The sequence below is a fragment of the Balaenoptera musculus genome, chromosome 16, assembly GCF_009873245.2.
Source record: "Balaenoptera musculus isolate JJ_BM4_2016_0621 chromosome 16, mBalMus1.pri.v3, whole genome shotgun sequence".
Taxonomy (NCBI): Eukaryota; Metazoa; Chordata; class Mammalia; order Artiodactyla; family Balaenopteridae; genus Balaenoptera; species Balaenoptera musculus.
In genome coordinates this window covers 33,149,700-33,165,476 of record NC_045800.1, presented here as the reverse complement: position 1 = coordinate 33,165,476, position 15,777 = coordinate 33,149,700, and the positions used below count along the sequence as shown (strand labels likewise).

Genomic DNA, 15,777 nt, shown 5'->3' with positions numbered 1-15,777 from the left:
TCCTATGTCCCTAAGAAAAGCTATAAGCTAGAAACTCCTTCAGTTTCCCATGATGAATTCAACAGCATTTGCATCCACCTTTTCCTTTTTCCATCCCATAACATTGGAAGAGACACCTCTCCTCCTGTGCTCTGGATCCCAAAAACTCTTGCCTTCTCTTGCCTGGTTGTACCATTGAAGCCCCCTCTCCCCTGCATCTTCAACCTCTCCAATCTATTAATTTCTTCATCTTACCATTTTAAGATGGTCATCTTCCAGCAAGCAACACATCAATATCTTGCCAAAATTTAAAATACATTTTAAACCGGTTAAATTTACATATAAGACAAAAATATGCAACTGCTAAAAAAAAAAAAAAAAAGGAGGAAGTGATGATAAAAGGAGGAAGTGATGATAATTATATCATTTGCTGCATAGATCTTGTAGATCATATAGCTAGCATATGGCTCTACCTCATTCATTCGTTCATTCATTCATTTATTTGGCTGCACTGGGTCTTAGTTGTGGCATGTGGGATCTTCATTGCGGCATGCAGGACCTTTAGTTGCGGCATGTGGGCTCTTAGTTGCGGCATGTGGGATCTAGTTCCCCGCCCAAGGGTCGAACCCAGGCCCCCTGCATTGGGAGCACAGAGTCCCAACCGTTGGATCACCAGGGAAGTCCCCTCTACCTCAGTCTTAACAGCTGTATAGTACTGTGTACATTTATATCATTTATTACAACAATTCCTTGTTGATGGACATTTTGATTATCTTCAGTTTTTGATGGTGATCTTTCTTTTTTTTTTTTTGCTATTATTAACAGCATTGCAATGAATATGCTTGGGCATATATACTCTTGGAAATTTTTTTTCAAATAATCATAGGATGAATTCCTAGCAGTGGGATTGTTGGGTCAAAGGAAAGTCCATTTCTTTCTTTCTTTCTTTCTTTTTTTTTTTTAATTCTTCCTGATAGTTCACATATGAGTCTATGAGTACATACTATTTTTTACTCAACTGGTGTAAGCCTATCTTACATGTGGTGATAACCTGTAATTTCATGTGGGTGAAAGCTCCACTACACACTACTTTTCTTCTTGTTTTTTAAAATAAAAATTTATTTTATAGACTATTTCATGTTAGAACATAAAGAGTTTCCTTCTTTCTTGAAACACACTTCTTTTGATTTCTAAGACACTGTACAATTCAAGTTTTCTTCCAAATTCTCTGGCTCCTCCTCAAACCACATTACAGGTTCCTCCACCCAGTTCTTAAATGCTGGGGTTCCTTAAAATTCTGTTCTAGGTTCTCTTATTTTCATGTTACACAGTCTCCATGGTGATTTTACCCAAGCCTAAGACTTTGATTACCATCTACATGCTGATAATCCCCAAAACTATTCTCTCTAACCCAGATCTTTCACTTGAACATTATACTCTTATACCCGACTGCCTGAGAGACTTCATTTAGATGCTCAACATATAAGAATGAAGAAATCTTTTGCTTCTATTTTTAAAATGTAATTACTAACACATCATGCTTTTTAAATTCTTCTGAAATTTAGATAGATCTTTAAAAACATCTAACTCAACCAATGCATTTTTTTTTTTTATAGATGAAGTACCTGGAGATTAAGTGATGGACTAAGGCCACACTGCTAGTAAGCAACAAAATTAAAAGTTCAAGTTTTCTGACTTCCAGTCCCATGACCTTTTATACATCACAATAACGTGTTGCCAAGGGATCAAACTAAATAGGTCAGGACAAGAGAATGAGATGGGCATGGGAAGAATGAATAGTCAGATATAGCCAAATATGAATTCCCTGAAAATACGAGTAACCCTGTAGAAAAACTGGTCTAACTCAAAATGGTCATATTCCTTACTTGTTTTTTGAGTACTTGGGAGTTTTTGAACAGGTTTACAAAAGAATAACCCTGACAATTACAGCTCGGTTTCACTCCAAGTTCCCAAGTGAAAAGAAAGCCAGAAGTTTAGAAAACTAAGTGAAACTTAGCAATACTGTGAAGAATGCACCAGAGAAAAGCAATGTTCTTACCTTAACTAACTGCCAGTGAATGGCAAAGTGGCAGCACTGACATGCCCAACAATTATTTACATTGCTACTCTCAGTCTGTTTTCCCAAGTATGTATTGTATCTTCAGATCTGCTTTCTAGACAAACTGAAAGGAGAGGCTAGCTCTTTCTCACTGTGAATACTGTACTGAAATGTCTTCTCATACTAACTGTGATAAAGCATATAGGACTACGATCCTTACCTACTCTTAGGAAGACCTGAGAACAAGAAGAGTGATTACTAGAAAGCAAAGTTATTCCATGAAGAACATTTTAAAACAAATCAATGGAAACTGGAGCACATGAATGTTTTCACAATTACCTGGTCGTTTTTCCTTTGGGTCCTCCAATGGAATAGGTTTCTTAGACACAGCATCTTTTACAGCTTGCCTTAGTTTCCTCTGTTCTTTTCGGTACTTCTTGAGAGTGCTTTGTTGTTTAAATTGTTTGTTTTTTAGCTTGTTTTCAAGTTTGACTTTACTAGTTTTTAGCAACTTCCGAAAGCTTGGGACCTGTTTTTTATTTCTTCTCTAGAAAACAACAACAGAAGAAGCACTGCATACCCAGAAATTTAAATTATTTTTAAAATCAGGTTAAAGAGAATTGATTATAAAATTTCATTAGACCAATTCCACAATTTTAATGTCTCACAGCCATGGGTCTTGGATATAAGAGCTAAAACCACACTATGGCATTAATCCTACAGAATGGCACTAGATCATCAGTTATTCAACGGGAGGGTCTTCCTGTGACCAGAATCCACAGCTGTTCAAAGGAGTCTAAGACTCCAAAAAAGGTGAAGAACCACCAAGCTAGTGGTAAACGGTTATTCAAGGCTAGTTTAACGCCTGTAGTTTGGCATACTAAGAGCAAAACGCTGGCTCTCTTTCGCAATAACTGACGTTTACATATCACTTTACTGTTTACAAAGTGCTCTAACATATTACCTCCAACAGCCTAGTTAAGTAGCGACAGCTGTTATCCTCATATTACTGGGGAAGCTACGGCTGAAAGAGTTTATGTGATTTGTCAAACACCCTTAAATTAAGGAAAGCAAAACTGAATTTGGGTATGTGGATTACAACTCTCTTGCTGGTGACCTCTCACTCAGAAATTACTCGCTTTTCTATCTCCTACCCTTTAGGAAGAAAAACATGGACTTATCTCAGGTCCCACAACTCATAAGCTCATTGAAGGCAGGACCCTGCTTCTCATCTGTGAAATAACGGGTTCAGAAGATGGTCTTGTAGAACCCTTCAAATCTGACATCCTATGTATGAACTCAAGACTCCGTGCTAGTCTCAGTGCGGTCCCTTGAAGCCAAGCGCGCACAGCGGGCGATGAAAAAGGAGCCAGGGCTAAGGGCGGGGAAGCTGACAGCGCTTAGAGCCAGGAGGGACCCCCTAATCTAGGCCACCGCCCCCCATACAAGGGCCGCAGAAAGGCTACACCAGGGAGCGACTCTGTGAGCCAAAGGGGCCATAAGCCGCGGGGATCGGGCTTCTAAGGACACTTACCACCTTCATCCTTAAATCTGCAGGGGAACCCAGGCCCGACAAATTCACCAGGGGCAGGGGTAATCCAGGAATCCCGAAAGTGAAACACACGTGCGAAACCAGCGACACTGCTCTAGCCGGAAGCTGCCCCTAGCCCCTTCCCACCCTCCGCCGCCGGAAACGGGGGCGGGACTTCCGTAGACAGGAGCGGGCACGCGCCCTTTCGCGGTGACGTTCTCGCGTCCCTGGGCCGGCGGCGTCCCGGCGTGCACGCGCATGAGCACGCACAGAACAGCGAATCGCCAAAGGTGAATGGTCCTGGGGTGGGGTTCACTTTCCAGGGTCTCTGAATCTTTGACTCCTGCCCTGTTTCTTTGAAATTCTTCAGGAAATCGGGCTTCTCCCCTCAGAACGAGAGGACTTGATTTTTTCAATCACCTGCCTGCATTTTGTACCTCTCCTCATGTTTAGCTTGTTGTCGGATGTAGCTCGTCTCATCTTTCTTTTATAGATGCTGAGTTTTGTAGTCAGCTTTCCTCCCGTAAAGTCGTGAGGACAGAGAAGAGCTTATTCCTTTCGTGTAGTACCCGCCCCTCGCCTGGCCCTCGACAAGCTCTCTGGGCGCGTTTGTGGAATGGCTAATGATTTCTTATGACCTTCTGCACTCAAAAGTCTATGATTCTTTTTTTTTTTAATTAATTTTTTTATTTTGAGACAATTGTAGATTTCTATGCAGTTATAAAATATAATAGAGATCCCATATATCCTTTAGCCAGTTTCTCCCAAAGGTAACATCTTGCAAAGCTGTGATATAACAACCAGGATGTTGAAAAGTCCATGATTCCTAATGTTTTATTTTGAAACACTTTTTGCCTTAATTTCAACCACTGTCTGATTAAGAGTTATATCAGTGAGATTCATCTGCATTTCAGTATCTTACAACTGTTACTTTTCTGTAAATTCTACTGTCTGCTTAGTAATTCCGCCAGTCATGAGTTTTAACAGGAAGATTTAGGCATTGCAAGAATAAGAGTATGTTTTTCAAAATGATTGTCTCTCAAAGACTTTTTTTTCATGAATAAATTTTAAAATTCCACTTCAGATTTTTTTTTTTTAAGTCTGTGATTCTGAGCACATCCCTGACAGAGTCTGGCCTAGCAGTCCTGAGCCAGAAGGGAAAAGCCAGCAGAGGCTCCAAAGAATCTGAGCTCCCTAGTGGGTGTTGGTCTTATAGAGACTGAGAGGAAACCTGCCAATTTCTGGATCCCCCTTCAAAGATCAAGAATCCCATTCTATCCAGAACCCTTCTTACCCTCCCTTCCAACTTCCCCAATTTCCCCATTGCTCTGTCTTCTTTACACACACTCTCAGAAACAGCAGAACCTGTCCCACTGGAATATTACTTCATCAAGCAAATTGAGAACATTATCCTGTGCTCTTCCCAAGTGTCTGAATTCCCTCCCAAACATAACAGCTTATCTGTGGTCACTCCCATCCTTTCAGCCTTCTGTCCAGTCTCTCCAAGGGTGAGGCATCCCCATTTCAGTTCAAAACCAACTTCTCCCAGCTTCATCCGACTCCATGTATCACTAATTATCCCTTTTCTCCTGTATTCTTTCTCTCCCTAATGGATGTTTCCCCTTGGCCAATAAATATACTGAAATCTCTTCCATCCTTAATTTTTTTCCTAATGACTCCATCTCCTTTTAATTGCTGTTTTATTTTCCTCCTTCCCTGTTTGTCTTTACTTAGAAAAAAACAAAAACAAAAAATGCAAACACTAGTTTTATCTCTACTTCCTCTTCTCTATTATCACAGCCCAAGCCTGTGCTAGCCTTTTTAAGAATTAAGTCATACTCTTGGCCCGTTGTAAGTTGTTTTTTTTTTTTTTTTTTTTTTTCCGTTGTAAGTTTATAATCAACTAAAAATCTTTGGATCATTTTTAAGCAGTTGTTGCCAAGCTAAATCTCTCCCGTCTTGATTTTGAGCAATCTATTATTTAAACGCAAACTTAACAAATGGAAGTTTACATGATTCTTACTAATGTGATCTTCTGGTTTCTCAGTTATGTCGTCCCCAGCTTTGTATCATTTCCCATTCACTCAAATCACTGCTAAGCTCCGTTTGGGCTCTAGATCCTCTTGGATCTTCCATATTTTTCTTGGACACTTGGGCTAAGAGGGGTCACTGGACTACCCCAAACTAGCTTCACAGGTATTGTACCCAGAGATTCCTGTGAGCCCTTTTGAGACTCTGCCCATAACATTCCACTGAAACTACTCTCATTAAGATCACCAAGAACCTCCAAGTTGTTGTGAAATTTTTTTAAGTGTGCACTGAATTACATCTTTTTTTTTCTTTTTTAACCTTATTAGATCTCTCTGCTGCATTTTTCCTTTCTCACATTAGAATTTCGACTTCCTTGGCTCCCTTAACAGCCTCTTCCCCAGCTTCTCCTCCTACTTCCATTCTTTCTTCCTCCTGCCTCTTCAATGTAGGTGACTCTCAGGGTTCCACTGTTGGCCCACTTTGTTTTTTTTTTATCTATCTCAGACACAATTATTAAGTTTTATTAAAAATTAATTAATTTATTTATTTATGGCTGCGTTGGATCTTCATTGCTGCGTGCGGGCTTTCTCTAGCTGTGGCAAGTGGGGGCTACTCTTCATTGCAGTGCGCGGGCTTCTCATTGCAGTGGCTTCTCTTATCGCGGAGTACGGGCTCTAGGTGCACGGGCTTCAGTAGTTGTGGCTTACGGGCTCAGTAGTTGTGGCTCGTGGTCTCTAGAGTGCAGGCTCAGTAGTTGTGGCGCACAGGCTTAGTTGCTCCGTGGCATGTGGGATCTTCCCGGACCAGGGCTCGAACCCATGTCCCCTGCATTGGCAGGCGGATTCTTTACCACTGCACCACCAGGGAAGTCCCAGGCCCACTTTTCTACTTCTCTTTATGTTCTACTTGCTCTTCTGGTGTGATCTCATCCATCTACCTAATGCAAAGAGATTCCTAAATCTTTCATCCGGTCCATACCTCTCCCTCAAGCTTCAGTCTTGTAACCAGCTACCTCCTGGACATCTCCAGAAGATAACCATGGAACTTCAAATCACCATGTTCAAAATGAAACTATATTTTTCACTTGGACCTCTTCCAACATTGCCTATTTCATTCATTTACCCATAGCCAGAATCCTGATATTCTAGAGATCTTTAGAAATAAGCCAGGGATTTCTCGGCCATTCACCATATTACAGTTCTGTTTTCTATAAACAAACTGGTTTGAAAATTGTCACTAAGTGGACATAGTACAGTAAGGCTTCAGAGTTTCCTGTCCTACAAGATAATTTATATGTTACAACAAGGGACCTTGAAGAAACTAAAAGCACGTAATAGGTTCAAAGTAGATGCTTCGTATTTCCTTATGAAAAATTACTAAGGGTACCAGATTATAATTATAAGTCTCCAAAATCTCAGCATCAAGAATTTGAAAATATACATGCCATTCCTCTACCTTCATCAATGCTAAAATATTGTTGAGGAATATATACATATAGTTGAGAAAGATAATTATGCATGATCAAATAGAGATTAATAAGAGATTGCACAAGTGCTAAAAAAAAAAACGATTAAAGAAAGCTGCTTTGGAGGAAAGGACAGAGCAATGTATATTTAAGTGGACCCTTGTAGAAATGACAAAGTTCAGATAGGTGGGATAATATTTTCTAAGTTCAGAGAGTGCAAATAATTTATATTGTGTGTCATCAGAAAATTAGGCTAAAATAGCTAATAACCATAATTAGAACTAATGATTAATTATTCAATTTAAAATTAACCAAAAACCTAAATAATAACAAAAAATAAAATAACGTAGCAGATATTGTTGTTGTCATCTCATTGACATCCTCTCAGCACTTCCTCCGTACATGCCGGAAAAAAGTCCTCTGCAAGGGCTTGCAACTTTTCACCTGAGGAGTTTTTCTCAACCTCTGCAGGACAGGCCAGAAGTGCCAAGGAATTTACACCCCTGAGAGCAGCCTTCAACCAATGACAAATGGAAGCTGAAGGATATATACATACACCAACTGTGGTAGGCTGGAAAATGTCCTCTGAAGATATCAGGCCCTGACACTGTTGAATTTTATGTTGTAGAGCCAAAGGTATGATTAAGGATCTTGAGATGGGGAGATTACTCTTGAGGGTCCGGGTGGGCCCTAAATGCAATCACATGTGTTCTTACGAGCTAGGCAGAGAGAGATTTCACACAGAAGAGGAGGAGGCATTGTTGCCACAGAGGCAGAGAGTGTAGTGATGTAGCAACAAGTCAAGGAGTGCCAGCAGCCATCAGAAGGGGGAAGAGGCAAGGAGCAGATTCTCCCCTAGAGCCTCTAGAGGGAGGGTGGCCCTGCTGACTGCATGATTCCAGGGATACTGATTTCGGGCTTCTGGCCCCTAGACCTGTGAGAGAATGAATTTCTGTTGTTTTCAGCCACCAAGTTTGTGGTGATTTGTTACAGCGGCCATAGAACACTAATATACCGACATTTATACTAGTAAGTATACCGATGTCCTCACTCCTGAGAAGCAGGACAGCTCTGAGGCATCTTCCACGTTGTCTCCAGGAGTCTACAAAAGGGTTGAGCCCCACCTGCAGAGGTAACCTACCCATCAGCCCACTCTGTTACTGGCCTTCTCTTCCCAGTCTCACTTCCCCACTCTGCTATCAGTGGTTCCAGGTCTCTCCTTCAAGATAAACCACCTACTCTCAAATCCTTGTGTATTAGTTTCCTGGAGCTGCTGTAACAAAGTACCATAAATTGTGTGGCTTAAAACAACAGAAATTTATTCTCTCACAGTTCTGGAGGCCAGAAGTTGGAAATACAGTAAAGGTGTTGGTGCAATTGGTTCCTCTTCAGGGCTCTGAGGAAAAGTCTATTCCATGCATCTCTCCTAGCTTCTGGTGATGGCTGGCAATCCATGGCATTCTTTGGTTTGTAAATGCATCACTCCATTCTCTGCCTCCATCTTTACATAGCATTCTCCCCATGTCTCTGTGTCTTCACGTGGCCGTCTTCCCCTCATATAAGAACACTGGTTATATTGGATCAAGGACCCACTCTGATGACTATATCACAACTTAATTACATGTGCAAAGACCCTGTTTCCAAATAAGGTCACATTTATAGGTACTAGGGATGCGAATTTTAATATCTTTTGTGGGGCACACAATTCAACTCATAACACCTTGACTCAGGGTCAAATTCGGGGACCCCCAACCTAAGACAATTATCACTTATGAAGCACTTTTTATATTTCCCTAAATATAATTATCTTACTTTATCCTCAATAATCTTATGAGATAAATATTGGCTCCATTTTAAAGTTAATAAATCTGAGGATTAGATATTATAGTGTAGTCAAGTTGGTGTTATATTAGGTGGGAAACGTAATAAGATGCCAGTCCCACCAGTGGGAGTGGTCTTCAAAAGAGATCAAATACCTTAAGCTTTTTTTCTCTAATCTGCAATATTATAGATCAGGAAACAATGAGGGATTTTCCTAGGGTTGTGATATATGTTCTTTTCTATTTAAGACTTTTGTTGATAAATTAAACTTCTAAGACCTGACGTTTCCTCTTTCTTTACTTGCATTGGCTGTTCAGATCCACTATTTATTCATTGCTTTCCAAAATCTGTGGGGAAGGGGAAGTAGATTCCATGCACAAAGTCATGTCCAGTTTCTGATACTCTCTTTGGCAGCAATAGTTGCTCACTCTCCTCTCTGTACCAGACTCTTCTAGGAGCTCTCTGTAAAACAATATTCTGTAAAACAAGGACACATTGTCTCAGCCTCTGTGCTAAAGCTGCTGGGAAGTATGCTGAGCAGGGAAGAGACTATAGAATGAAACTAACATCTAAGGTATCCTGTATATCATTTTCACACCTCTCACAATGCTGCCCCTGCTTATTGTAATATTTTCTACTCCATCTATCACCAAAGGTCAAGTCCTTCCCCTGGTCACAAGTCTGAAAATACTTCCACTTATGGGCGTATCCACATACACTCCGAAGACCTGTTTAGGTGGCATTTATGCTTCTGATTGCTTTCCTTCATTCTCCAAGCTGACGCTGCTGATTATAATTAAAATCCTCTCGGGTGAATAAATGGATACATAACTGAACTAAGTGGATATTTATGAATAGATTGATGAGAGGTCTGGATGATCCAAAATATCTCCTCCAACATCTGTCACATCAGAAAGAAGTAAAGATCTGACCCTGAGCAGTCCCTCTCTTGGGCCCATTAGGAGCAAAATGACTTTTTAATATTCTGTTTAGGACTTTTCCAGAAAAAGAGGAATGGGTGGCTTCTGGAGGTGGCAAAAATGGGAAGTGGAGGCGGGGAAGGAGGTAAGTGAAAGAGGCTCCAAAACAGCTAGGTTTTAGACATAAGACGTGTGTATGTCATAACATGATGATAATTTCAGTAGGCATATGAGTTATCTATTTCTTTTTTTTTTTTTTTAATTTTATTTTTGGCTGTGTTGGGTCTTCGTTTCTGTGCAAGGGCTTTCTCTAGTTTCGGCAAGCGGGGGCCAGTCTTCATCACGGTGCATGGGCCTCTCACTATTGCGGCCTCTCGTTGCGGACCACAGGCTCCAGACGCGCAGGCTCAGTAGTTGTGGCTCACGGGCCTAGTTGCTCCGCGGCATGTGGGATCTTTCCAGACCAGGGCTCAAACCCCTGTCCCCTGCATTGGCAGGCAGATTCTCAACCACTGCGCCACCAGGGAAGCCCCGAGTTACCTATTTCTGCTTAACAAATTACCCTAAAAGTTAACAACTTAAAACAATAATAAACATTTATTATTTCACACAGTGTCTGTGGGTCTGGAGTTTAGGAGTGGTTTATCAGGATGGTTCTGGTTCTGGAAGTTGCAATCTAGCTGTTGGTCAAGGCTGCAGTCGTATGAAGACTTTACTGAGGCTCAAGGATTGACTTCTAAGATGGCTCACTCATATGGCTCTTGGCAAGAAGCATCAGTTCCTTACTGGCTGTTGGCAGGAAGCTTCAGTTTCTCACTACCATAGGGCTGCTTGAATGTCTTCATGACACAGCAACTGGCTTCCCCCAGAGCAAGTTATCCAAGAGAGCAAGAGGAAAACTCTAATGCCTTTTTAAGATCTAGTCTTGGAAGTCATCACTTCCACTGTTCAGTTTCTTAAAAGTGAGTCACTTAATTCAGACCACTTCTAATGATAGGGGAGTTAGAGTTCACTTTTTTCTTTTTTTTTTGGCTGCGCCGTGTGTCTTGTGGGATCTGAGTTCCCCAACCAGGGATTGAACCTGTGCCCTCAGCAGTGAAAGCGTGGATTTCTAACCACTGGACTGCCAGGGAATTCCCAGAGTTCACTTTTTTGAAGAGAAAATATAAAAAAATTTGTGGACATATTTCAAAAACATTAGTTTTGGGTTCAGTGAACATTTATTGAGCATCTTTACTGGGACCTGAGTAGGCACTGGAATTAAAACACAAGTTATTATCACCCAAGACTAAAGAAGTCAGAATTTTTATATAGATAGACAAGAGACAATTTTAGAATACAGGACATTACATGACTATGATAGGATTAATGCTGAATGGACATGTAGGTGAGATTTAAATCATGGACAGCATGAGGGACTGATTTTTCTACTGAGCAGACAATAAAGGTTATTTTGTAACCTGTAACCTGTGTAACTGCCCATTCATAAAACCTTGTAGGACCTGAACTGAGAACTAAATACCAAAGTACAGAAGTAGTAACATATTCCATCTCTTAACCCCAGACACTTAGGTCATTACTTTGTATCTACAAATAATCAATAAATATTTACTGTTTTTTTGGATTAAATTTAACTGAAGAATTAAGATGAATTCTAGGTATAAATTTATATACCCCATTTGCTTTTTGTAGATTTTGATTACTATGGCTCTTCTGGATGTTTTCTGTTACTTATTTCTTTGACATGGTCAGCTCTTTTCTCTAGAATTTAGAGCAGTCACAGGGGCACAAACTAGAGGCTCATGGGCCAGACTGTGCCAGAGGAATAGTTTTGTTTGGTTAAAATTGTGTGTGCGTGTGTGATATTTTTCACTGATTTTTTAATGCCTTTAGGTGGGGCATACACTCAGTATTCAGTCTTGGTTCCCCCACAGGCCCCACTACTTCCTGTTGTCTGATATCCATCAGCCTTACTGGTCCCTAAAGACACTTGAAATGTGAGACCCATGCATCTAGATTTTAGATCTCAGGATGGCACTGCATAATATTAGTTCAGCCTATTCTTTTTTTCTTTTTTTTGAATTTTTTTTTTTAATTTTATTTATTTATTTATTTATTTATGGCTGTGTTGGGTCTTCATTCCTGTGCGAGGGCTTTCTCTAGCTGCGGCAAGTGGGGGCCACTCTTCATCGCGGTGCGCGGGCCTCTCACTATCGTGGCCTCTCCCGTTGCGGAGCACAGGCTCCAGACGCGCAGGCTCAGCAATTGTGGCTCACGGGCTTAGTCGCTCTGCGGCATGTGGGATCTTCCCAGACCAGGGCTCGAACCCGTGTCCCCTGCATTGGCAGGCAGACTCTCAACCACTGCGCCACCAGGGAAGCCCTTTTTTTGAATTTTTGACTTTTATTTTATTTATTTTTTTATACAGCAGGTTCTTATTAGTTATCTATTTTATACATATTAGTGTATATATGTCAATCCCAATCTCCCAATTCATCACACTGCCACCCACCCCCCCGCCACTTTCCCCCTTGGTGTCCATATGTTTGTTCTCTACATCTGTGTCTCTATTTCTGCCCTGCAAACCAGTTCATCTGTACCATTTCTAGGTTCCACATATATGCATTAATATACGATATTTGTTTTTCTCTTTCTGACTTACTTCACTCTGTAGGACAGTCTCTAGACCCATCCACGTCTCTACAAATGACCCAATTTTGTTCCTTTTTATAGCGGAGTAATATTCTACAGTATATATGTACCACAACTTCTTTATCCATTCATCTGTCAATGGGCATCTAGGTTGCTTCCATGACCTGGCTATTGTAAGTAGTGCTGCAATGAACATTGGGGTGCATGTGTCTTTTTGAATTATTGTTTTCTCTGGGTATATGCCCAGTAGTGGGATTGCTGGGTCATATGGTAATTCTATTTTTAGTTTTTTAAGGAACCTCCATACTGTTCTCCATAGTGGCTGTTATCAATTTACATTCCCACCAACAGTGCAAGAGGGTTTCCTTTTCTCCACACCCTCTCCAGCATTTGTTGTTTGTAGATTTTCTGATGATGCCCCTTCTAACTGGTGTGAGGTGATACCTCATTGTAGTTTTGATTTGCATTTCTCTAATAATTAGTGATGTTGAGCAGCTTTTCATGTGCTTCTTGGCCATCTGTGTGTCTTCTTTGGAGAAGTGTCTATTTAGGTCTTCTGCCCATTTTTGGATTGGGTTGTTTGTTTTTCTAATATTGAGCTGCATGAGCTGTTTATATATTTTGGAGATTAATCCTTTGTCCGTTGATTCATTTGCAAATATTTTCTCCCATTCTGAGGGTCGTCTTTTCGTCTTGTTTGTAGTTTCCTTTGCTTTTCAAAAGCTTTTAAGTTTCATTAGGTCCCATTTGTATATTTTTGTTTTTATTTCCATTACTCCAGGAGGTGGATTAAAAAAGATCTTGCTGTGATTTATGTCAAAGAGTGTTCTTCCTATGTTTTCCTCTAAGAGTTTTATAGTGTCCAGTCTTATATTTAGGTCTCTAATCCATTTTGAGTTTATTTTTGTGTATGGTGTTAGGGAGTGTTATAATTTCCTTCTTTTACATGTAGCTGTCCAGTTTTCCCAGCACCACTTATTGAAGAGACTGTCTTTTCTCCACTGTATATCCTTACCTCCTTTGTCATAGATTAGTTGACCATAGGTGCGTGGGTTTATCTCTGAGCTTTCTATCCTGTTCCATTGATCTATATTTCTGTTTTTGTGCCAGTACCATATTGTCTTGATTACTGTAGCTCTGTAGTATAGTCTGAAGTCAGGGAGTCTGATTCCTCCAGCTCAATTTTTTTCCCTCAAGACCGCTTTGGCTATTCGGGTCTTTTGTGTCTGCATACAAATTTTAAGATTTTTTGTTCTACTTCTGTAAAAAATGCCACTGGTAATTTGATAGAGATTGCACTGAATCTGTAGATTGCTTTGGGTAGCATAGTCATTTTCACAATATTGATTCTCTCAATCCAAGAACATGGTATATCTCTCCATCTGTTTGTGTCATCTTTGATTTCTTTCATCAGTGTCTTATAGTTTTCTGAGTACAGGTCTTTTACCTCCTTAGGTAGGTTTATTCCTAGGTATTTTATTCTTTTTGTTGCAATGGTGAATGGGATTGTTTCCTTAATTTCTCTTTCTGATCTTTCATTGTTAGTCTATAGGAATGCAAGAGATTTCTGTGCATTAATTTTGTATCCTGCAACTTTACCAAATTCATTGATTAGCTCTAGTAGTTTTCTGGTGGCATCTTTAGGATTCTCTATGTATAGTATCATGTCATCTGCAAACAGTGACAGTTTTACTTCTTCTTTTCCAATTTGGATTCCTTTTATTTCTTTTTCTTCTCTGATTGCCATGGCTAGGACTTCCAAAACTATGTTGAATAATAGTGGTGAGAGTGGACATCCTTGTCTTGTTCCTGATCTTAGAGGAAATGCTTTCAGTTTTTCACCATTGAGAATGACATTTGCTGTGGGTTTGTTGTATATGGCCTTTATTATGTTGAGGTAGGTTCCCTCTATGCCTACTTTCTGGAGAGTTTTTATCATAAATGGGTGTTGAATTTTGTCAAAAGCTTTTTCTGCATCTATTGAGATGATCATATGGTTTTTATTCTTCAATTTGTTAACATGGTGTATCACATTGATTGATTTGTGTATATTGAAGAATCCTTGCATCCCTGGGATAAATCCCACTTGATCGTGGTGTATGATCCTTTTAATGTGTTGTTGGATTCTGTTTGCTAGTATTTTGTTGAGGATTTTTGCATCTATATTCATCAGTGATATTGGTCTGTAATTTTCTTTTTGTGTAGTATCTTTGTCTGGTTTTGGTATCAGGGTGATGATGGCTTCATAGCATGAGTTTGGGAGTGTTCCTTCCTCTGCAATTTTTGGAAGAGTTTGAGAAGGATTGGTGTTAGCTCTTCTCTAAATGCTTGATAGAATTCACCCATGAAGCCATCTGGTCCTGGACTTTTGTTTGTTGGAAGATTTTTAATCACAGTTTCAATTTCATTACTTGTGATTTGTCTGTTCATATTTTCTATTTCTTCTTGGTTCAGTCTTGGAAGGTTATACCTTTCTAAGAATTTGTCCATTTCTTCCAGGTTGTCCATTTTATTGGCATAGTTGCTTGTAGTAGTCTCTTAGGATGATTTGTATTTCTGCAGTGTCCGTTGTAACTTCTCCTCTTTCATTTCTACTTTTTATTGATTTGAGTCCTCTCCCTCTTTTTCTTGATGAGTCTGGCTAAAGGTTTATCAATTTTGTTTATCTTCTCAAAGAACCAGCTTTTAGTTTTATTGATCTTTGCTATTGTTTTCTTTGTTTCTATTTCATTTATTTCTGCTCTGATCTTTATGATTTCTTTCCTTCTACTAACTTTGGGTTTTGTTTGTTCTTCTTTCTCTAGTTCCTTTAGGTGTAAGATTAGATTGTTTATTTGAGATTTTTCTTGTGTCTTGAGGTAGGTTGTATTGCTATAAACTTCCCTCTTAGAACTGCTTTTGCTGTGTCCCATAGGTTTTGGATCATCGTGTTTTCGTTGTAATTTGTCTCTAGGTATTTTTTTATTTCCTCTTTGACTTTTTCAGTGATCTCTTAGTTATTTAGTAACGTATTGTTTAACCTCCATGTGTTTGTGTTTTTTACATGTTTTCCCTGTAATTGACTTCTAATCTCATAGCGTTGTGGTCAGAAAAGATGCTTGATATGATTTTAATTTTCTTAAATTTACCAAGGCTTGATTTGTGATCTATCCTGGAGAATGTTCCGTGTACACTTGAGAAGAAATTGTAATCTGCTGTTTTTGGATGGAATGTGCTATACATATCAATTAAATCTATCTGGTCTATTGTGTCATTTAAAGCTTGTGTTTCCTTATTAATTTTCTGTCTGGATGATCTGACCATTGGTGTAAGTGAGGTG

General features: G+C 39.7%; 2 protein-coding genes across 2 annotated transcripts in view; one reads left to right on the top strand and one right to left on the bottom strand.

Annotated features, from left to right (window-relative positions):
* The window catches only part of NOC3L (NOC3 like DNA replication regulator), a 31,090-nt gene extending 27,376 nt beyond the window's left edge, over nucleotides 1-3,714 (bottom strand). The window contains exons 1-2 of the mRNA XM_036828000.1: nucleotides 3,573-3,714; nucleotides 2,378-2,585 (exon numbers count right to left, since the gene is read on the bottom strand). Of these exons, the coding sequence (XP_036683895.1) occupies nucleotides 2,378-2,585; nucleotides 3,573-3,581 (217 nt within the window). The 5' untranslated portion in view covers nucleotides 3,582-3,714. The remainder of the gene's footprint in view (nucleotides 1-2,377; nucleotides 2,586-3,572) is intronic.
* A 69-nt stretch (nucleotides 3,715-3,783) lies between these two features.
* The window catches only part of TBC1D12 (TBC1 domain family member 12), a 124,654-nt gene continuing 112,660 nt past the window's right edge, over nucleotides 3,784-15,777 (top strand). The window contains exon 1 of the mRNA XM_036828754.1: nucleotides 3,784-3,859. Within this exon, the coding sequence (XP_036684649.1) occupies nucleotides 3,828-3,859 (32 nt within the window). The 5' untranslated portion in view covers nucleotides 3,784-3,827. The remainder of the gene's footprint in view (nucleotides 3,860-15,777) is intronic.